The sequence below is a fragment of the Pterocles gutturalis genome, unplaced genomic scaffold (genome assembly GCF_000699245.1).
Source record: "Pterocles gutturalis isolate BGI_N339 unplaced genomic scaffold, ASM69924v1 scaffold34454, whole genome shotgun sequence".
NCBI classification, from domain to species: domain Eukaryota; kingdom Metazoa; phylum Chordata; class Aves; order Pterocliformes; family Pteroclidae; genus Pterocles; species Pterocles gutturalis.
This window is the reverse complement of record NW_010134402.1, coordinates 13,159-36,310: the sequence shown is the minus strand read 5'-3', so window position 1 is coordinate 36,310 and position 23,152 is coordinate 13,159. Positions and strand designations below refer to the sequence as shown.

At 38.6% G+C, this 23,152-nt stretch overlaps 1 protein-coding gene across 1 annotated transcript in view; it reads left to right on the top strand.

Annotated features, from left to right (window-relative positions):
- The window catches only part of LOC104467718 (myosin-binding protein C, slow-type-like), a 75,791-nt gene that overhangs the window by 44,602 nt on the left and 8,037 nt on the right, over positions 1–23,152 (top strand). Inside the window, exons 11-30 of the mRNA XM_010081596.1 lie at positions 569–693; positions 1,717–1,822; positions 2,113–2,279; positions 3,821–3,983; positions 5,284–5,390; positions 6,528–6,661; positions 7,802–7,958; positions 8,614–8,718; positions 9,377–9,565; positions 10,396–10,530; positions 12,274–12,365; positions 12,947–13,024; positions 13,972–14,104; positions 15,242–15,409; positions 15,906–15,994; positions 17,343–17,538; positions 18,291–18,430; positions 20,162–20,321; positions 21,333–21,469; positions 22,341–22,527. Of these exons, the coding sequence (XP_010079898.1) occupies positions 569–693; positions 1,717–1,822; positions 2,113–2,279; positions 3,821–3,983; positions 5,284–5,390; positions 6,528–6,661; positions 7,802–7,958; positions 8,614–8,718; positions 9,377–9,565; positions 10,396–10,530; positions 12,274–12,365; positions 12,947–13,024; positions 13,972–14,104; positions 15,242–15,409; positions 15,906–15,994; positions 17,343–17,538; positions 18,291–18,430; positions 20,162–20,321; positions 21,333–21,469; positions 22,341–22,527 (2,768 nt within the window). The remainder of the gene's footprint in view (positions 1–568; positions 694–1,716; positions 1,823–2,112; positions 2,280–3,820; positions 3,984–5,283; positions 5,391–6,527; positions 6,662–7,801; positions 7,959–8,613; positions 8,719–9,376; positions 9,566–10,395; positions 10,531–12,273; positions 12,366–12,946; positions 13,025–13,971; positions 14,105–15,241; positions 15,410–15,905; positions 15,995–17,342; positions 17,539–18,290; positions 18,431–20,161; positions 20,322–21,332; positions 21,470–22,340; positions 22,528–23,152) is intronic.

The window sequence follows — 23,152 nt, the reverse complement described above, 5'->3', positions numbered from 1 at the left end:
AGGCTGCTGAAGCAGCTGTCAGATGCTAATGAGCTTTGGTCATTACGAACCTGGAGCAGATCTAAACTGGTGACATAAAGGTGAAAGGTTTCATATCCCATTACCAAAACCCCATATCCCATTACTGATCTCTTGTGCCATCTGGCCTACCAATAATATTAACTTCTTAACTTCGGCTATTATTATACTTCACAAAAATGTTAAGAGTGTTGGAATGAGGATGGTGTCCTGTTACTAGTTATTTTCATCTTTACTCATCTAGAGTTTCAGACTCTATTTTATTTGCCATCCTTCAGAGCCTGCTCATTTTTTTTTTCATATCACCCAAGCCTGGGATTTTGGAACAAGCCAGAAGATGCTAGTTGTCACTCTACACCATAGCTCTTTCTGATAAAAAGTCTATGACAGTTCTGTTGAATCTTGGAAACTGCTTCCCAGGAGAATTTTTCGAGTTCAATGTAAAAACCAGGTTTTTCACCTCTAATAATCCCTAAAGCACTTTCTACATAAAACAAAAGAGGTCCAACAGTTTTGCTAAGGTAACTTTGTTGCATTTCTGTTCAAACAGATACATTTTTGAGCACAAAGGTAACCAGCGCATTTTATTCATCAATAATTGTACGATGACAGATGATGCTCGCTATTATGTAACAGCTGGTGATGAGAAATGCTCCACAGAACTGTTTGTGAGAGGTAACTACGTCAGCTTGTTCCTATTTCACCTGCTGTAAATTGCTGTGGCTTCTTTGGATGCAACAGAAATTAACAGGGAGGATCTGGTTCAGTATATTTTTTGTATTTTAGCAGCCCTTAGGATCATTCTGTATTTCTGTGACCCCTGACCATTTTTTACTTCATCCTGTATTCAGTAATTTAGTGTAAACCCTAAAATGGGGATATGATTGATTTCATACTGTGCATTGGGATCCAGTGAGGCTGTGGTCCCCTTCATAGTTTTAAAGCCATTTTGGAGACTCACTTTTCATAACATTGGCTTTCCCTAACACGACACTTAGGTACCTGATGACCCTGATACTCTTGATCCAACTGATCTGTTTCAAGTACCCTCACATCAGGCTTTCTAGAAGTTAGTTTTCATTCCATCTGCACAGATATAAGGGAAGACTCTATTAAAAGCTATGAATGGGTAGCCATTTTTTCACCCTTTTTGCTCCCAGCAAGAAAACAAACAGAAAATCAAAACTCAGAGTGAGAGAAAAAAAATTATCAAATATTTCAGAAAGCTATTTAAAATAATGGAGCCCATTGCTGCTATAAATATAATAGGATAACTGTTGTACAATCTCTTGCTATTAAATAATCTTGAGTTTTGACAGCAGGAACGGGTTAAACCATTACGGGCACCCTATTATGTCATCAGGTCATCTTACTGTGCATAATGGGCTGTAGGACCAAATGAAAACACAGCTTTATGAGACAGACCTGTGAGAGGCAAGAGTGGAATGCTAGCTTCTCATGTCATCCGGCCTGTCAATAAAATGGGATGCAAGGCCAGTATTAGTCTGAACAAATGTTATTTTTTATATAGCACATTTCCTACTAGCATCTTAATGAGCAATCACTTTTCTGATTTAAGGCAGAAAAAGCTGCAGTGAGACTAACATTAGAATTTTAAAGCTGCATCATCATTTTGAAAACCTCTTTCACTTAGTTTTCTCTCTCAGATTTTAAATCTGTAATTTTCTCTTTCCAAAGATCCACCAATTCTAGTGACCAAAGGCCTGGAGGATACCAGTACCTATGTTGGTGAACGAGTAGAACTGAGCTGTGAAGTGTCTGAGGATGATGCAAATGTGAAATGGTAAGCCACACTTTGAACAGATACTGTTTTACTTGAGAATAAAACCCAGAATATTTTAGTTGTAGGCAAAAATGTGGACAGCTTTTTCTATACCAGTAAACCTGAAAATTTTGAAGAAAATCTCAAGAAAATATTATTGAAAATGTAGCACAGCAAAAATATCCTTACACATCCATGGATGAGTTTGTGCCTTAAATATTATAATCTCTTCTCTAGAAGTTTCAGTCTATGGGACTCCTATTTGTACAGGACTTCTATTGGGAAAATAATAATTCTTTGTTTTCCATTAGGTTTAAGAATGGTGTAGAACTTACCAATGATCCTAAATCTCGGTATCGAATCAAGGTTGAGGGTAAAAAACACACTTTGATCATAGAAGAAGCTGCAAAAAATGACAATGCAACTTACTCAGTAATGACAACTGGAGGCCAATCCGAAGCCAAGCTTTCAGTTGACTGTAAGTATCATGCATCTTGCTCTTGAATACATCACAGTTTACTAGCTTACAGAAATAAATAATTTGATTGCCTTTTCCTGGGAGTTTAAAGGGAGATTTAACTTCCATGCCAATTCCTTTGCTGCAAATCTCCAGGACAGTGACTTTCCTTTAGATGCTGTTTGCAGTAACAGGCAACGAACCAGTCCTGCTTGAAAATTTTCTGTCGCTCCATTAAGAGGGAAAACAAAGCTATCTGTCCAAAACACAACAGGTCAACAAAGTGAAATTTTCAAGGAAAGTATCTCCTTTTTCTTTAATCCTTTCAGGTTTTCATAGAAAAGCCAAACCAAGGCTTTTTAGCCAAAATTAGAAGAAAAGTATGTTGAAAAATAAAAGCAGTTCTGTTAACAGGCATCAGGGTCACTTGACCTGAACTCATAGGCAGAAACACGACTATGTAGCTCCCTCAGTATTGTTTGTGCAATATCTCTTTAAAATGCCTGTGGGTTTTAGTAAAATGCATGTGCCCATCCTCTAAAGTTAGCATACCTTATGCATAAACATACACTGTTCTGTAATATCCTGCTTTTGACTATTTTGTACAAATTGGCATCTTGAGCACACCACCAATTCATGCTGTTCTATGATGAGGTTGGAAATTTTCCTCCATGGCTATTGAGCTCCACCATCTTTCCTGTCATGCAAGTGCTTCTTTTCCAACTGACTTTCTGTAAAACACTGCCTTTCCACTCACTCTGTCTTTCCTATGTCAGATTATAGCCAAGTATATTTACTGCATACAGAACGTACTGTGTCTTCAGCCTGGACTCTGGTCTACAGCACCTAATCTTCCAGAAAGTGGAAGTGAACTGGGACACCAGTTCCCAGACTCAAGTTTTACAAAAGCTAGTAATATCTGTGGGTATTCGTAGGGTAGGTTAAGACAGTTTATCAAACACAAGAAGAAGTAGTGTATGAAGTTAAGTTTCTGGCCAGTCAGCCCTTGCTACCAGCCTGAGAAAACAGGTTGATAACTACAGTCCTCAGCTGTGATGAAATATTTTGGTAAGTCTCCAAATTACCTCGGATCAGCTGGGAGAGCTATGAGAACAGTTGTATCGCTGTTACATCACAGGAAAGGTGGGCTGTAATTCCTCCTAGTGCATAGGTCTGGGGATGCCCATCTTTCACTTCTTAAAAGTTTCTTACTGGACTCTGGGGAATGGAAACACCCTACCTCCAGCACCTAAACACCAGAGAGGCGACAGCACTCAAATTATGCTCCTGGGCTTAGTTCTTGTACTGGCAGTATCCATGGAGTTTCCCCAGTCAGGGCATGGGCATTTTGGATCACCCTTTCTAAGGCATCAGCCTACATGAAAAAAGGTTCATTTATGTAGCTTACGTGTACATATTACTGGTATTTCAACTTGATAACTTTATTATCAGAAGCATTTTTTTCTGATTTGAAGACTATTGTGATGGCTAGGAGCAGCTCCATTGCAGAATCATGAGCTATTGTTTGATATTAGCATTAATATCTCTCCTGTTTTCCTAAGTGAGACCACTGAAGATATCACTTGCACTAGAAGACCAGACTGTGAGGCTTGGACAGGAGATCCACCTGAAGTGTGAGATATCTGAGAACGTGCAAGGGAAATGGTACAAAAATGGGCAACTGGTTGAAGCTAGTGATCGTGTAAAGCTTTATCACAAAGGAAGGTAAGCCTGTTGTGTATTGACTTTTGATGGAATGACACTGTAGAGATGTGTCAATATGTGGGTTACTAAATGGAAAATTATCTGGTAACCAAGCCTAATCTCTGTCCCTCAAACATATTTATTTTTATCATCATAAAAGCCACGTCTCCTTGCCCCCTTTCATCTTGTGTCTTTTTGCTGTAGAAGAAAATAATTATATCCTTGATCCACCTAAGTTCAAGCTATTAATTTTTCTTGGAATTGCTGTTGCTGTTAATACAGGATATTAAGCAGTAAAGTAAAATAATTGTTAGACATTATTAAAAATATATATCTTTTAAATGTCTGTTTTTCTGATAGCTTCTGTTTGTGTCAGCTCAGACCATGTATCTCTGTCCATGCCAAGTATATAATAATATATACTTTTATATATATCCATCCTTTCTCACGGAAAGCTTGTCAGTTTGAAAAAAAAAAAAAAACAACAAAAAACCAAAACAAAACAAAAAACCAAAAAAACCCCCAAAAAACAGGTCCTACCTTTAACTACATCCTCTTCACTTCAGCTTAGCAGACCATTCATACAGTTGGGAACTGCACTTGTGAAGATGCTCCTGAACAGGCTATGGAATCTTTGCATTGACTCCATAACTCTCACTAAGTAGCAGTAAGGGACAAGTGCCAGCTGTGCAATGACCACTTGGATTGACATAAGGTGAAGGAGCGCCCCATAACCCATGCAGGCCCATAGGGTGAGGTGAGGGAAAGGGGAGCAGGAAGGGCACAGAGGTGAGTCCTACCTTGAACAAAGCTTAGCCACAGCAGATCACAGGAGAGCAAAAATATTATCATACTGGAAGATGCAGTTAAGCAGTAAGAGCAGCATACATTTTGAACGCCCATTTTTTTATTCTGGCAAACAAATTGCAAATTGGATCTTGTCACAAAGATGGTCTAACAAAAGTCTGAATATTCTCACAATGGGATCACCTGAAGATTTCTTCTTGAACAACCAAAATACAATCTAATGGCAGGAGCACAGAATCCTGTGTCAAAGAGATTACCTTCCTGTATTTTTCTACTTCTGTCTTCAAACAAAAAATATTAGAATTCATTACATTATTTGGTGATATTCTCAATAATATTTTGTACGAGTCACACAGTATTTAATCAGCTACACCACTAAGCAGCCAGCAAAGGATTTTTATTCAGTAGTTTTACACACTTGCACAGATCTCCTAAACTTTTCACAGATTTTCCTTATACCTTCAAGCAGTCTTCAAAAATAACTTACATTGATTTATTTTTAATTTTTTTACAGAATCCACAGATTTGTTATAGCAAGCGCTGCTGTTGATGATGAGGGTGAATATATGTTTGTACCAGATGCCTATAATATTAATATTCCATGCAAAGTACATGTTGTGGGTAAGTATAAGGCACTGATTCATATATAACATCTCTTTCTCTGACCTTTGAAAATTAAAAGCAGCATGAAATATACTTGATTACAATCAGTTTGTTTCCTCTGAGCAGGCACCTACCAGAGAAAACAGATCTGCTGCTTTGGCAAAGTACAAGTGAGCTAGTCAGAGAGTGCTTTGCCTGTTCTCAAGATCTGCTCGTATTTTACAAATCTGGGGGAGCTCCCAGGGAAGGCTTCTTGATGTTGAATTCCTAAACCTAAACCACTGTTAAGAATTTGTGTAAAACTTGTATTGCTATCCTCTTTTCAGATATACAGATTTGTCTTCTTTAAAGACCTGGCTTGCTGACATTGCAAAATGTGATTTAGTTTTGTAAAAGATTAGGAGAATAGGTACACATTTACCTGTTTCCCAAGTATGTTAAATGATACCTAGAGAGAAAAATGCTTCTGGCCAGCTTTTATTCAGTCAGCAAAACGGGGGTTTGTTACCGATACCAGTCTTTCAAACAAAAATAAAACAAGGCATTAACTCTTCCCAAAACAATACCTCAGTGGCTTTTAACTGCAACCAGCAATTTGTAAGACAAAGGAGAGCAATATAAATGACCGAAATTTTAGAAAATGTGTTCTGTAGTTGAAGCTAAAAAAAAGTGGGATATTTGTGTTAGAAAAAGTATTGGTAAGGTTTAGGGAGAATGAAGAAGGAAGGGGTACTAGAGGGGCATGCCCACCGATATAACTTCCAACAGATTAAAAAAAAAGTTTTAAGAGGCTATTCATCAGTTGTTCTCCATACACATGGAGTACAATAAAAGTGCCACTTACAGGAAATCTCTCACAGAATTTACTTGAATATACATAATTCTGCCCCAGGAAGACAGATTTTTTTTTTTTTTTTATGGTCCTAGTATTCCAAAATTTCTATGGTGCCACAATTTATTTTTCATCAGGCAACTATTTTCTTAAAAAGAATTTTTCTTCATGAACTTTCTTCCAAGCAAAAAATCAGTTGACTAAAGATACCAGGAAAATAGAAAACACAGAGCATGTTTCTCTGTGTTGCAGACCTGTGCCAGGTCACTGATCTCTCAGAGTGGCAGCCACATAGCAAATTTGGACACTCTCTCCTTTTTCAGATCCTCCTAAACTCCACCTGGATGGTCTTGGGGAAGGTAACACTGTGACAGTAGTGGCAGGAAGCAAACTACGACTTGAGATCCCCATCACTGGCGAGCCAACTCCAAAAGTCATGTGGAGTAAAGGGGACAAGGTACATTGTCATTATACACATTTCTCTAGGTTAAGAAGGTGCCTTTTCCTTCAAAAAGTAACCTTTAGCTTTGTGAAGACATTGATTTTAATGGCAGAAAATGAGGAGATGCATTTTATCTAAAAAACTGTCCTCAAAAAATGAAGGGTAAAATGGATAAATATTGTTTACTATCTTTTGGGTCTTTTTGAGGAAAGGCTGTGATTAACAAAAGAAAAAATATGGGTTTGCAATAAATAAATTGTAAAGGAGAGGGACATATGAGATTCAGAAGTAAACTACTGAAAGCCTACCAAATGACTGCTACTTCTGTCCATGCTGCCCAGAATGGCTGCCAGGTTTTGACAGGAAGCCACGGTATGGTCTGATTTTGGAAAATGAATGATGAATTCTGATGGAGTGTCAAGTGTCCAGTGAAACAACAGGTTGGGCAATTGGTGTCTTGCACCTGGTGTCTTAATGCAAAACTTTGCACAGATCAGTCCCTGGCTGTGTGATACTAAAAAGCCACTTTTCACATTTAAATTTTCATTGTGGTATGTGGAAGCTGGAACATGTTATTATTACTGGATTCTTCAGACCTATCTGGTGAAATCTCTGACTACTATTTTTTAAATATTAATTGTAGTATCACCACTGTAGACTTGTCCAAATAGGGAATTATTCTAGGAGAGCTCTTACTCCAAAATATGTGGCAGTATTTGAAATCTATGAGGACAAACTACTGAGGATTACAATCACTCTGACCTTTAAACTGAATGAATTACATTTCAGTCTGACTTTTGAGAGAATCCACTACTCTCTTTCCATCAAATTAATAACAGGTAGTATTGACAAAAGCATGTTCTTGCTGACAGGACAAGTAAGCTTACTGTGTCTTCCTTTGAGATGCAATGGCTGAACTGAGTACTAAACAGTTACCATATTTTCAAGTTATTTATTTGTCCCTCGGTTATTTTGTCATTTGTGTGATCATTAGGTGACTGAAATTCTGAGCTTTAGTGTGTTTTTTCTTACAGGTGCTTTAGTATTTTTGCTAAAGTGGCCTGTACTGCATTTGGATTTTGCTTTTTGAGCATTTTGATTCTCAAATGCAGAAAATATGATTTTTTTTTCCCCTCTGATTACTTTGTTTGCTAGTGGATCACAGACAGTGGAAGAATACGGGCAGAAACATACCCAGACAGCAGCTGTCTGGTCATTGATACAGCTGAGAGGGAAGATTCAGGTCCTTTCAGAATAACGTTAAAGAACGAGGCTGGAGAAGACACAGCTTTAATCAACATTAAAGTGGTTGGTAAGTCATGTGGAACAGTGCATATGAACCATGTCTTTTATCACAGCCCCTCATAGTAAATGCTCCTTGAAGAACCCTATTCTTCTGCACCTCAACAAGAGACAAATTCTTCTTCCTCTATCTGAAGGGTCTCTTCTGTAGATGCTTTCCTCCTCAGTTACCAAACAGCTGTAGATTTTCAGAAAACTTCCATTTTCCTGTTTGTCCCCATTTTCAAATGTGGAATTGAAGTGTAAGGATACTAAAGCCCAGTTGTTATTGAAGGACACAGGAGCTTAGCATGGGATTTAAGTAGGAGTTAATTATCACCATGCTGCCACCTCACACTGCAGGGGCCAAACTTGTGCAGTTGCCTCAGTCTGCCCTTAACATTCTCTGTTCTCCATTCTCCATGTGGCTGTGGGCTCTTTCTTACCATGTGCCCTCAAGTGTCTCTCAAGTGTCTTAACTGTGCTGAAGAGCTTGGTATTCATCTCTTCTTAACCACCTGCCAGGATCCATAAAGATCTTCTTTCTCTCTCTCTCTCCTCATTAGTAACTCCTGTTGCACTTCAAAAACTATTCAGTTTTGTTTCTTATTTTACATGCTTTATTTCAACCTATGCAAAAAGGAGAAAGATTTTTTTTTTAATAATATTTATTTTGTTTACAACAGATGTCCCTGATCCTCCTCAGGCACCAAATGTAACTGAGGTGGGCGAAGACTGGTGTGTTATGACCTGGGAACCTCCAGCAAATGATGGTGGATCACCCATCTTAGGTACATGCTTTTCTTTGTTTTTTTTTCTTTTTGTGGTTATTCTCTAATATAGACAAAATAAACAAACCCCAAATAACGGATACCATAGAATCAGAGTTTAGCTGAGGCCCTAGAGACCTACACTTTGAGTATCCAGTTTTAAGACTGTTCTACCCAATCTTAGACTTTATTGGATACTTCTTTTTCTAATGTTTTGAGATTTGTCATTTTGTATTTTGCCTCATTATCAATCCCCATACTTGAAAGAAACCCTTTTATGGTACTAAACTTTGAACAGTTAGCCTGCTTAAATGTTAGCAGGAATTTCAGGAACAATTTATTGAGTAAACTGGAATATCTTCTAATACATTAAACCAAGAGGAAAGTCAGAGGGGCCCAGAGGCCAGCAGAATCAGGCTCTTTTCAGTCTGAACTAAGTGCAGCAGTGTTGTAAGTGAAGTCTGAAAACAGATCGTGCATGGCCATGAAAGCCAAACCAGTGACTCTCAAATAGCTTGCAATGTGAAAAATTTAACAATAACCCCTAAACCACTCTTAGGCTAGAAGGGGATATTGAAGTGTGTCCAAGAAAAATGCCTTTGGGTAGTAAAAAAGTAGACTACTCACTATTGACCTTTATGCCACCGTTTACCATCATAAAACTTTTTCTGGTCAATAGGATATTTCATTGAAAGGAAAAAGAAACAAAGCTCCAGGTGGATGAGGTTGAATTTTGAACTGTGTAAAGAAACAACTTTTGAGCCAAAGAAGATGATTGAAGGTGTTGCTTACGAGGTCCGTGTATTTGCTGTTAATGCAATAGGCATTTCCAAACCAAGTATGCCTTCGAAGTCCTTTGTTCCTTTAGGTAAGTAATCAAGAGCATAGAGATAGGTATGCATTTAGAAAATTATCATTAATACATTATTACAGTCATCTAGTTGTGTAACTGTAGATTGTGTTGCACTTGTGTTGCTCAGGACCTGTTTATTAGGTGTTGCATAAACTACATGTCTATCCCTGAAGGATTTATTATCTTTTATAAACAAGGATGTATAGACAGAAAAATGGTGCACTACGATTAAACAGTGACACGCTATAGGTGACCCTGATATAGTCAATATGTTTTAAGGACCAGAACTAATAGTTCCAGGTTTTTGTGTGTCATAGGTACCTCAACAGAGTCAAACTATTTACAGTCAAACTGGCAATTTAGAGAATTGATAAAGATGATGGATATTGGTCTTGGTTGTTTGTGTCTCATTTTCTTGCTACAAGTTCAGTCAGGCACCAGCTTTAGGCCAAAAATGGCTGGGAAAAGTGACCAGAAGTCAAATTTCACTACTTATTATTTGCTGTTACATAGTAGCTTGCCATTTAAAAATGTACAAGTATTCACAAATAATCCATACATTTCCATTAGAAAAATATCAGGTATATGATCTCTCATAAAGGTAGAGATCTATGGAAAAAATTAAGTTAATTTACCCAATATTGGAATAAATCATATGATGGTTAACCTGCTTCTCCTAGTTTCGTCCTAATTGGGAAAGTTGTGCCCGAAATGATTGGAAATGCCTGGTAGGCAGGATTTAGCCTGTCACTTGTGATGCTAAGTTAGAGGAATACACACCATAAATTTAAAGCTTTAGTTGTAACACAGTTTTCTGCATTCTCCCTGCTGCCTGCTTGCTTCAGCTGTTACCAGTCCACCAACTCTCCTGGCAGTGGATGGAGTGACTGATACCTCAGTTACGATGAAATGGAGGCCACCAGACCACATCGGAGCGGCAGGGTTAGATGGCTATGTTGTAGAGTACTGCTTTGAAGGAAGTAAGTGATGACTGTGGTATCTTACTCATAACGAAAGTAGGTGAGACTTTCTCCATTTTTTCTCTACGGGTATCAGGTGCTCTCACTTCAAAGCAGGAACTTTGTCAGAAAACCTTAAGGTTTTGTTCAGGCTCCCTTTGGTTTGTATTCCAGATCCCACCCATTGACTGTAGTTGAACCCATCTTACATTTGATCTAAAATCCAAATCAAAAGCCACGTAATCTGTTGTAGTGTACCAAATACAGGGTTAATCTGTATCCTCTTTTTTGAGTTAAATTAAGAGTTGATGCAGTAAAGAGTGGATGGATGGATGAATGAATAGGAAATAATGAACGCCTATAAGTGTGGTCCAAAATATGTGCAGGTTCACTGGGTTTTAGGGACAGGAGGTCCTCAGTGTGGTAATCCCTATCTTGACATACTACTAATTGGCTACTTCAAGTGCCAGTCCCCAATACTGAGGACAGCCAGTCTCTCCAATAGCTGGCTGTAGAAGTTATCTAGGCATGCAAAGTTCATGTCTGGATACTGAATTTCTCCAATGTTTCAGTGTAGCTAGATACAGGGTCTTTAACTATGTCCATCTAAGAGATAAATCTATACAGAACTGAAGGAAAGAGATAAAGATGTAAGAGACTGAATAAACTTATGAGAGTAAAATAACAAGGAAGAGGGAAATATAATCTATACTTTAAGAGTCTTTGGTGATCAAGCAGCAGAAACATAGTATTTCCTAACATATTTTCTTCTGAATTGGCATAAAATGAAGTCTATTTTCAAAAAGTAAAATCCACCAACACCTGGGTAAGTATCAAATAGCCTGGAGTGGTCTCCAGGCTATGTGGGTAAATGCCAAACAACGGGACTCCGGCAATGTTGTGTATTTGGATGAATGAGACAGTTACCTTCATCTCCGCTGGCTGCTGCTCTTAACTGTGTTGGAAATCAAGTGACGAGTTGGACACCTTTCTTCGTAAAGGCATTCATTTCAATTAGAGTTTTCATGAATGCAGTCCGTATCCTAGAGACAAGAGGTAGAGGACAGAGCTTGTCATTCATACTGTCACGTGTTTCAACTTCAGACAACCCAGGAAAACAGTAGTTCACAAAAGCGGTCAGATACCACAGGAGCAGAGTGCCCTCAGCCCTCACTCACGCGAGTGGGAGAGGGAGTGAAGAAGAACCACTGGCTTTTCTCAGGAGCACTCAGCATCTTGTAGTATTGAGGTGCATATCTGTAAGGAGCAGAAGCAGACTGCAAGAAACTCAGAGATCTGGAGAAGATTGCCTGAAGGCAGACACAGCTGGAATGGTAGGAAGGGTTTTCCTTGTATATTGGGAGGGAGCTGCGGGAACAGCTCAGAACGAGTAAGCATGCAGTCTTACATCAAGATGCAGCATTCTTATAATGTTTCCATTGCACGGGCAAAATGTATGGGAATATAAAGGGGACTGTCAATGTGAGGACTTCAGTGTATGCTGCATATTATTCTCTGTTTAGCATTGGTAGGATGGTGGGGAAAAAGTTAAAAGTGCTTGTAATATGCTATTGTCATAAAACCCTTGACATTACAGTATGTGATATCCAAATCAGGTGACAAGAAAGGATGAGAAATATATATAAGCTAATCCAAACTATGGTTTTCAGAGGAATCTTCCAAATCTATCTTTTAAGGACTATTAGACAGAAGATCATTGTATACCTGTTGAATGGAACAAACTCTTTACTTTTCTTTTTTCAGATAGGTTTAAAATATATGAAGATACAACAAAATGGCAGTCAAGTCTGTCATTTTATTGTTTCCCACCTCAGCTAAAATACAATGGGTACAATGTATTTTACATAACTTTCTGAGTGTTTATGTATATCTATATATGCCTCCTATATATGCATATACATCTATATATACACAATTGACGATATTTATGTATATATGTTATGAAAATGGTTAGGAAGAAGCAAGCTTAGTAGAAAATACCAACCAAAAAGGTGTGTTATGGGAATATACATCCTTTTCTCTGTGTTCAGTCTTTTTTTCCTTCTTGCAACATTGCAATGCCTCTTTTTCTCAGTCCTTTCTGTGCCTGTTCTGCCTCAAACTAATTTCTTCTATAACGTTTAATAACTCTTTTTAATTTCAAGGTACTTCTTATGACTGTCTACATTCATTCTGCTGTTCTTTTCTTTTAGTTATCTGTTTGTAAACTCATTTGTCTTTACCTTCTCCATTCCTTCATCATTGTCACTGAAGTAGTTTTAAAGAGGGCTTTTTTGAGTCTTCCTTATCATAGCAATCATTAGGAGAAATCACAAGCTGAAAATAGGAAGACAAAACATATATATAGTAATAATTTAGAAGAATTATATACCATGAGAATTGGTTTGTCTTAGTGAAAATTGGTATTTCCCTTTAGTTTGAATCTCATAACTTGATCAACACGGTGGACTCTTGGATTTCCTTAACTATGGTGGCACCTTTGACAGCTCTCTGTGTATGTTACTGAACTAGAGTCTCATCATGAGTAGCTGGATCTGGCATTGCACAGGTGTGAATAATATGAATATAGAACTCCCCAGGGCTAGTTTACAACATCCAACTTGAACCTCTTGCTGTGGTGATGTGGAGTAGACCAAATCTTGTTGACACTGCAGAAGTCAGTTCCTAGTAATGTATGCTGCCGACTGGTTCTTGTGTGACATCTCAAGGGTAGTCTGATGAGCTTGGCCCTAGCTTGGCCTAGGACACTCTGTTGATCTGCCTTTCAAGGGCCATTGTACCTGCAGATGATCTGTTTTCACAGCTAGTAAAGAAGCACTTGAGAGACCCTCTGTTAGCTGAGATCTTTACCAGTGTACCCATCCAGGACCATGTACAGATACTAGAATAGTATTTTTATTATCCTGAAAATAGCCAAGTCCAGGATTCCAGGAAATCCAGGCCACTGACAGCTTTGTCCAGGAAATAAAGCCTCAGTGATTACATCACATCTGTCATCATCCATGGTTTTGGCCTTCTTTGTTTCTGTGTTGCCTTTACCTAATGTGTTCTCTTCCTCTGTTTCCCCAAGTTTTTTTCCAAGACTTCTCTTTTTCTGTCTCTTACTCAGAATTCTTCTCTGAATTTCTTGTCTCTTCTATGACGTGTTTTCTTCTCGTCCTACACCTTCTCCCATAATCATTTTGTTTCATTTCTCTCTTCCAAATGTTCCTTTTGTCTCTTTCTTTTCATCTTTCCAGGGCTGTGATTAGGCCCAAAGGAAAAAAAATCAGCCTTATCTCCTCCTCTTCCTCTATCTTTTACATTTCCTGTGAGCATCATGCATAAGTGTTCTTTGATCTAGATCCACTCTTTGCATCTCTTTCCTCCCTGCAGTCTCCCTAAATGCGAGTCCTCTAAATCTTTAAAGCCCAGCATCTATCTTTGCATACTTACTAACAGGAATTGCTAACCACTGACAAAATGCTCCATCTGTGTGAAAGTGGGTCTCTGATTAATTTTAACGATGGATTCTCACAAGGTATATCGACAGATCTGTCTGAGGAATTGGTGGAGCCACCTTTTAACCTGGAAGGTACAGTATTCAACAAAGGATATAAATCTACTTTAACAAAAGAAAAACTCTCTGAGTTTATCTGAGGTAAACTTCTGAGAGTGAATTTTAGGGGCAACAGAATTTGCTGTAGTGCATGTAAAAGGGGGGGGGGGGGGGGGACTCGGGAAACAGGAAAAAGATGTGGGGTGGGTGGTTAAAAGGGGGGGGGGGGGGGAGGTACTCGGGAAACAGTCATTGATTGCAATCCTCTTCTGATAGAAGCTGAAATAACTTAATTCCTAAAAGTAAGCCACACAGTTATGAAAATGTACCACAGTGTTGCGCTCCAAGTCTGCAGGGCTCATTAGTTTACAACAGTTTTCTTGTCTTCTTTGCCAGTTTTATAATGCTATCTTTATATGGTGTGGAAAGTATTGACACTGACTTACAAGTGCCTCAACCTGACTCCAAATGTTAAGGTGCCAGCAGTGTTAAAGCAATCTATGTCTGGAGGACAGGGTGGAAAAGAAGTATCATTTGTAATTGAAACTTTTCTGAAAGACTGTACTGTTATGATCACTCTACGGATTGCACGCGACTGCGTAGGGTTAGGATAAAAAAATCCAAGAGTGCTGTAATTATGTGAATAATTCTGACACAGCCTTCCTATTTTAAAGGCATGAGGAGAGATGGCATTTCATTGCAATTTGTAAATATTCTGTGTTTCTCTCATCCCTGTGCTCTCAGAGTACTTTCAAGGATACTCAGTACTGGTTGAATTTAATTGTAAACCCCATTTCTCTCCAAGGAAGCTGTTAAAGCAAAGATGAGTGCTTTTGGAAATATACTCTATGTCCCCCTTGTTTTTGATCAGCTGAATTTAAAAACTAATCCATTTTCTCTCTGGTACAACTAAATGATAGACACATTCTAAAAACATTTATTTCTGCAAATATGAATATATAACAGAAACCCTTTAAGGTTTGAAAAATTCCTCCTACATATGAAAGTGAATCAATATCATGTTATAGCATAATTAGAAAAACTAAATAGAGGTATTCATTAGAATTGGATGAATCTATTACTGTTCTGCAATTTTTCTCATCCGTGCAGTGGACATATTTATAATTCCCTGTCCTTTCGATTCGTCCTCCTCTCCTCTTTTCACTAAAATAGCTGATGAATGGATCGTGGCTAACCCAGAGCTGACAGACAAAACGAAGTTTACCATCAATGGCCTGCCAACTGGCTCAAAAATCCTTGTGAGAGTAAAAGCTGTGAATGCTGCTGGTGAAAGTGAGCCCAGGTACCACCCACAGCCTATTTTAGTCAAGGAAGTGATAGGTAAGATCCTCCTGCCTACGCTCATCCACAAATACACTCTGATTCCATACTTAGCTCTGGTTTTTTAAGGCTAATACTTGTTGTTGGAAACTGACAATATGGCCTTACGAGCCATTAGGCAGTGACCAGAAATCATGAAACAGTCTTTAAAAAAATTTGTAATTATTTTTGTTTCATTTCTAAGCCTTTATTGCTCAGGCTTTCAAGGCCTTTTTTTTTTTTTTTTTTTTTTTCCCCTGCAGAACTTGAACGTGATGTTGCTTTTTTAAAGTTGCACTAAGTTTCTTGCCTATTCCTACCGCCATAGCATTTGGTGTTACAAAAACCAAATGTTTACTGAGTGTAACATTGTGGGACCAAGAAAGTTAAGACACCTCACTCATAAGGCACTTCTGGGAATTGTAGACCACACAGTCTCCTGTTTATACTGATGCCCATCAGTGCTGCCTCAGTTAGAGAAGACAAAGGTCAAACACAATCTTTTGGCTTTTTTCAGAACCTCCAAAGATTCGGCTACCAAGACACTTAAAACAAACCTATACTCGAAGAGTTGGAGAAACTGTGAATCTTGTTATTCCTTTCCAGGTAAGAACTAAAAACACTGACAGGAAAATACTCCATTTTTCTTATACTGTTGCTTTTTAACTTGTTTTTATGTAACTTTGGTAGGCCAGGGAGTTAACTTAAGCAGATGTGGAAGCACACTGAAGAACATAGGTGCTTGAAAGCTTTTGCTTTGATGTCTCACAGAAATGATGTTAAGCCAATAAATGCATCGGGTAACTAGCTTAGACAGACTGATTTGTCATCTCTCATCCAAAGGACACTTATAAATCCTCACGGTAGACATTATATGCGAGATAATCACTAGCACAATGCAAAACAGTTACACTGTCAGTAGTTAGATATGGTATCAAGGGTGGGAATGTAGTATTTAATAATTTTCTTGTCATGAGAGGGAAAAGGGAGGGGTTTCACTGTTTCCTATAGAAACAGCAACTTTTAAATCCTTGAGGTCATAGCTATAATATGACTATTTCTAAAGATGTAGCACATTTTCCCACAGCATCGTGCTGACGTTCATTCCCATACCTTTTACAACAGTGATGCCTCTCTACCTGCAGGGTCCTTATTCTTCCGAGTACAAGAATTTCAGCAGAATTCTTTTGTCTGCACACCTTAAGATACTGGATGGGCATAATCTGGCTTCTACAAGGCTGTTTAAAAGCCTAATAAAGCTTGACGAGCAGTACTCTGCAAGATACACTGCTCTTGAGAAATTAAAGGAATATTCTATGGTTATTCTCTAAAATAGGGCATTCAAAAAGGTGTGAGATTACCCTTTTCAGACAGCATCTGCAAATTGTTTGCCTCTGTAAGGCAAATCCCATGGTAAAGCAGGTGGAATTCACTCTGATTTAAGTACCTAAATTGGGCTGTACTAGACCCACAAAAATGACGCACAAAAGATGTCAATCCAGCCTACCTAACAACTATTCCAGATGCTTTTGCAATGAAAGAAGAGAGTTTGGGATCCCCAGAGGTTTAGTCCACTACTTTCCTCTTTCACTGGCAGTGTAGAGAATTTAGGCATTTCCAGAGGCTGAAATGTTTTGTTCTGCATTTTCTGGTTTTTTCTCCTTTTTCTTTTAGAAAACTGGAAATTAATTGGTAAATTTAGCCAGAAAGTTAATTGTCCAATTTAGCCAGAATTTGCAAATATTCTCAGTCTCTTAAAAAAAAAAAAAAAAAAGCAAGCTGCATTTTAGGTGAATTAATATGATTGCATAGTTTGCATGGTTTAAAAAATAATTCTGTTTCTTCCAGGACAGTTTTTATTTCCCGTTTGGGAAAAATTGGAAATAAACACATTTTGTCTCCCAGCCTTTCCTCTCCCAAAATCATATATGAATTGTTTCCTGGCTACTTACAGGGAAAACCAAGGGCAAAAGTATCATGGCAGAAAAATGGTTCTCCAATCGACAAGAACCAAATCAACATCCGCAACACTGAAAATGACACTATCATCTTCATCCGAAAGGCAGAAAGGAACCACTCTGGAGAATATAACATGAAAGTGGAAGTAGAAAACTTGGAGGACAAAGCTACAATAGATATTCAGATTGTTGGTATGTTTTGAGAAACAGAAATAAATGCATGCCAGAGAAGCAGGCTCCAGCCATTCCAAAGCTGTAGGAAAACAGAGGAATCCCAAAGAGCATGTTTTTTTCAAAAGTAATAAATAACTCCCCACATCCAATTACTTGGTTAAAGATTTCTGGTTTCTCAGGAAACCTCCCTACACAATGGCAGATGCTTGTTGGAACATGTCAATCTCTTTTCTTCACTGTTATGCTTTTCATGTTCTTGTCTATCCAGGATGCAAACTTCTTCACCTTGAGTGGTATCCAGAGCCAGAAATGGTAGTAAATTCACAGTAACGTTGTCACAAGTGTAATGTGGAAGGAATCCTAAATATTGAAAGTACCTGAAAGCAGGAAATACAGACTAGAAAACACATTTACTTTTTATTTTTACCAATCTATTTATTTACATAACAGGCAAAACTGGTGGCACAGCCTTTTTAATGATTATCCCACTTTGTCTTTTAGGAACACATCTTCAACTGCTTTTAACTTTTCCAAAATATCATGTCAGAAACAAGATTCCCAAAGTGGTCAAGTTATTTTTTTCATAATTCTGACATGTCTTAACTTTGGAACATTTTATTTTGCAGCCTCAGCTTTCTTTTGACTTTAGTTTTGGCATGTGCCTGTTGTAAGAAAGAGAGAGAAATCAAACTAAGTGGAAGACGTGTAGGAAAGAGAGAGATAAAGAAAGCAAATAGTGAAAAATGTCAGCTGCCACATTTTCATTACAGATCGCCCAGGCCCACCAGAGATTGTAACTATTGAGGACGTCTGGGGAGAGAATGTAAATTTATCATGGAAGCCACCAAAAGATGATGGCAATGCTGCCATTACTGGGTACACTATTCAAAAAGCAGATAAGAAGAGTATGGTGAGTAATCAGGAGATGGTCAGAAGGCTGATACGCTCATTAATTGTTCCTTTTAAAAATAAAAAGCCTTACACACTTAAATTGATGTAGGTGGACAAAGCATTGATCAGTCAGTGTTCAGAAAATCTGCCAGGCATCTCTAAAAATGCTAAAAATCTCCTGTTCACTGTCTCTAAAGCCCAGAAATGGAAATGTTCTCAGACAATTCCAAAGAGGAGGACTAAAAAGGAAAGGACAGGTAGATTTGAAGGAAGTAATTCTGCTTTTTTTTTTTCCTTTGACTCAGTAGAGAAAATAAAATCAAAAAATATTAATTATGAAGTATTTTGCTACTAGAATCAAAATGTAGTGCTGTTGTTTTCAAACCTGTAATGTTACTTTGTGTAAGTCATTGTCTCTCCTTACTACCCATGGCGAAATGGTACATATATAATTCATAAACTGCTTAGAGATTTATAGATGAAAAGTGCAATATAGAGATGTTTATTATTTTCATTAAACTACCATGAATTTTACACTTCCTTAATAAACAGTAGTTGGATTCTTACATTTAACACTTACTGCAAATGTAAATACTAGAAATCTATGACAGTGTTTTGGGAGCTGCCTTATCTAAGGGAATCTTTTTGCTGTGCCTCCCTCCCCCCCAAGTATATTGGTCTGCTTGATGGTCTGATCAATTAATTCTTCGTGTGCCCCTATTTCCCTTCCCATCCTTCGTTTTTAGTTTCTCTTTAGACTGTAAGGAGAGATGGTCTCTGTACGGTGACCAGAACAATGATGTCCCCTGTCTCTAAATTATTGTGTTAAGGAGAAAGTAACAGCAGTGTCTAGAGTCCAGTGTGTCATGGATCATTCAGGTTGTAGTTTCCCTGCATTGTCTGTGGTGGTCAGTTTTGCAGTTCTGGCAGAGCTGGCCTCCCACAGGAATCTGTTTTCCCAAAAGGCACTTTGGCTCTCAAAGATGACCAAATATCAACACAAACTGTGGCACAGGGAGCTCAGCACAAGTTCATCTTTAGAAAAGCAAGAAAACTATGTAAGGCACAATAAAGAAAAGCAAAAACATTGCTGTGGTCATATTGCGCTTTATATTAATTGCATTTTTAGCATTAACCTCTTCCAACTCCGTTCGTTATTTAGCTGTTGTGTACTAGGATAGAATTCACGTGTCCTGTTAAGCCCTAAAACTCACTTCCCCATCTGATCCTTTAGATATCAGAGGACCAACTGCATAAAATTACATTTCTCATGAACACTCAATTTGTGGATCAGGGGGTTGATGAGTGCATTGGCCTCCTGTGAGTACACTGTACTGCAGACTAGTACATGCTCCTACTTTTCCCCCCCAGCCTGCAGTTTTCTTATCTGCAGCAGGACCTTCTCTGTCAGCAGCATGGACTAGGAATGAAGGAGCTTGCCTTGCCTCACACAATACAACCTTTGTAATACTGGATTTCCTAAATCAAACCCTGCCAGCTAACAGAGTGTAACAACTGAGCAGGGTTCACTTTCCATTTGGCCTTCACTACTCAGCAGTGAGCTCTGTGGTATTCTCATTATCACTCATTTCATTAATTATTGTTAGCTTCACTATTTTAGTATTCTTCAACTTTGCCTTAAAAGAAAAATCTTATTCCCACAAGCTTGATGATTCTTAGAAAGAGTTAATGGCTGAGAGGTGCCAGGGGTGCTGTTGGGGAGCTTACTCTCTGTGTTTGTGTCTTTCAGGAATGGTTCACAGTAATGGAGCACTACCACCGCACCAGTGCCACCATTAACGAGCTGGTCATAGGAAATGAGTACTACTTCCGGGTCTTTGCTGAAAACATGTGCGGCCTCAGCGAGGATGCAACGATGACCAAAGAGAGCGCTTTGATTGCAAAGGATGGTTAGCTGATTATCCATTCCTTGTCAAAAGGGAAGGGGTGTGTTCAGAGGCTGGAGGGTGATCAGAGGCAAAAACCGTATCTCTAAAGCATTCAGATGCATTCCTAGCCTCACAATCAGGTACAAAGAACAGCTAGGACATTTCATATTAGGACTTCTTGGTTTGTCCACATAGTCCATAGTTGTTTTTTTTTTTTTTAATCAAGAGTGGGACATTTTTCCCATGTTCTGACATTTTCTACGATCTCGGATCTCAGACTTCTGTCACCACGGGCAGATCTCAGCTGACAAGAGCTGGAAGAGGCATAAAGAAGCTGTTTTGTTAGACATGGTGGGTCACTGCCTCCCAGTGGAGAGGTGGCATCAGCTGTGCAAATGCTCCCATCCAGTTCAGGCAGGATCCAGCAGATAAGCATAATCCTTGCTTCACGTCTCTTGCAGGTGGAGCTGGACAAATTCTCATTTTGCGGTCAGAAATCCTGACATTTCAGAAATTGCCAGTTTGAAATGGTACCGTAGACTTAAAAAAAACCCAAACCTAACTGCCCCTTTATGGAAGGGAAATTCTGGAAGCAGGTGGTTTGAAGGAAGAAAATCAAACCAGATCACCTCAGTTTGTCTGAAAGAACGCAGAACAAATGGTGAAAAGGAATTGGCAACAGAGCGAACATGGTTTGTCAAGGCAGGCATCCTGCAGTACATCAGTCAGGATCCATCCTGTTCTGTAACACGCAGGGCATGCAAGCAAAGACACAGAATAAATGTGTAGTATTTTGCATACCACCTACTCAGGAAACAAAGAGCTCTCAGACATCTATGCTACAGCATGACCAAGGGCTGTAGTCACTTCCTAGGCTGACTTCCAAGTGCTCCCCTACAAGTGCAATTACTAGAGTCAGGTTGGTAGCTAAAGCAGTGCAGATCAGAACTGACTCTGTAGCTTTTTAAGATGCTTGGGTATTTACCTACACGCCAACACTCTCCTTATAAATGTTTTATTTTCATTTCATAGGTAAGATCTACAAATATCCAGTTTACGATGATTTTGACTTCAGTGAACGGCCGTTGTTTACTCAGCCGCTAGTCAACACGTTTGCTATAGCCGGTTACAACGCTACTTTGAACTGCAGTGTTCGGGGCAACCCAAAGGTACAGCACAGCTCAGAACATTATCAGTTAAAACACGAGAGAGTTTAACCTGACAAGAAAATTTGTGATATCATCTTTACTATTTGTCTCACTCACAAGACAGGCTGAAGGCAAAAAGAGTGGCGTGGGCTCTAAAGAATACACAAAAGGACCTACTTACCTGTGTTATAGGTGTTATAATAGTTCCTAAATCCACAGATAACTCAGTGAAAAGGCAGAACCTCAGAAAAAAGCTGGGCTATACTGGGACCAGCACTGACAACAGCTGTATGGTTAACACATCAGTAAAGGTTGTCACTAAAATAAAGCCATAAGCACTCTATAAAAAGCTGATTATGCTTTAAGTAAGTGCATTGCAGGAATACTCTGGGGACCACATTGGTTCTCAGATGCAATGCATCTTCCAATTTGAGTTGTGTCTTTTTTTGGTCTATTTTCTGTTGTGAGAAACTGAACTGATGCAGTAAAATGAGAACTCAGCATGTTTGCTCTTCCCTCTTCACCTTCACGATTTCTGACTGTGCAAATTACTGTGAAAAAACCATGCTTTTCTTATTGACTTAGAGTAACCAGACGTCAAAAGCTGTTGCTCAGATGTCTGCTGTCATTACAGAGCACCTCAAAACAGGCTTATATTTATGACTTTAATTGTGTGATATAAGCTGGACAGAAAAAATCATGCTTAAAAACAGATGCATGATGCAACCTGTGTTTATTTTTGAGTTAAGAATCACAACTTCCTTTCTATCACTACTTTATATATTCTGTGTCATTTCTGGATTACTCAGCTTTAACTCAACATAACAAAAAGTAGTAAAATATTTCAGTTCTTAGGTTTGTGCATGTGTGATTTCCTTTGTTTTCACTACAGCCCAAAATTACCTGGCTGAAAAACAAAGTCATTATAATGAATGACCCAAAGTACCGAATGTTTGGCAACCAAGGTGTCTGTACCTTGGAGATCCGCAAACCCAGTCCCTATGATGGAGGAACTTACACCTGCCGAGCAGTCAATGAGCTTGGAGAGGCAGAAGTTGATTGCAAACTGGAAGTAAAAGGTAAGGGGTTTAAAACATTGCAAATGTCCTGTTTGGCTGAACACCATCTAAACAGGTGTCAAAAGTACATAAGGCAAGTGCAAACAGGAGTTCAAACAACATTTTTAACTTTCCTGGATGAAAACAGTAACTTGGTTAGGCCAACACAAACTATATTGGTTGCTTTGTTTTCTTTTTGAGGACCAAGATGCTGTGCTTACGCTATATTGTCTTTTTTTTTTCCCCCACACACCGATTCATGTCTTCAGCAGTTGCAAGGACTTTTTCACAAGAGACAAAATGGTAGACTATGCCACTTAGAGCTATGCCACTTACCTGAGAAACTCGAGTAACACTCAGCCATAGAGCTCTTTGTGAAAACATTAAAAAATCCACTGGCATAAGAGACAGATCTCTGAAGGAAATGGCAAAGGAAAAAGGAGAGAAGGAAGAAAGACTGGGCAGATTTTGTCTGCTTTAAAGTGGTGTATTAAACAAACCAAACGCCTGCTTCCATAGATAAACTCTTACTGTATGTGTTAGCAAAACCATGCAGCAAAAAGCAGTATTGTACCCAAGGACACAAGCTAGTTGATATGATTGCTGTATTTGCTTTAAGAACCAAGTATTCAAAACTATGGATTTT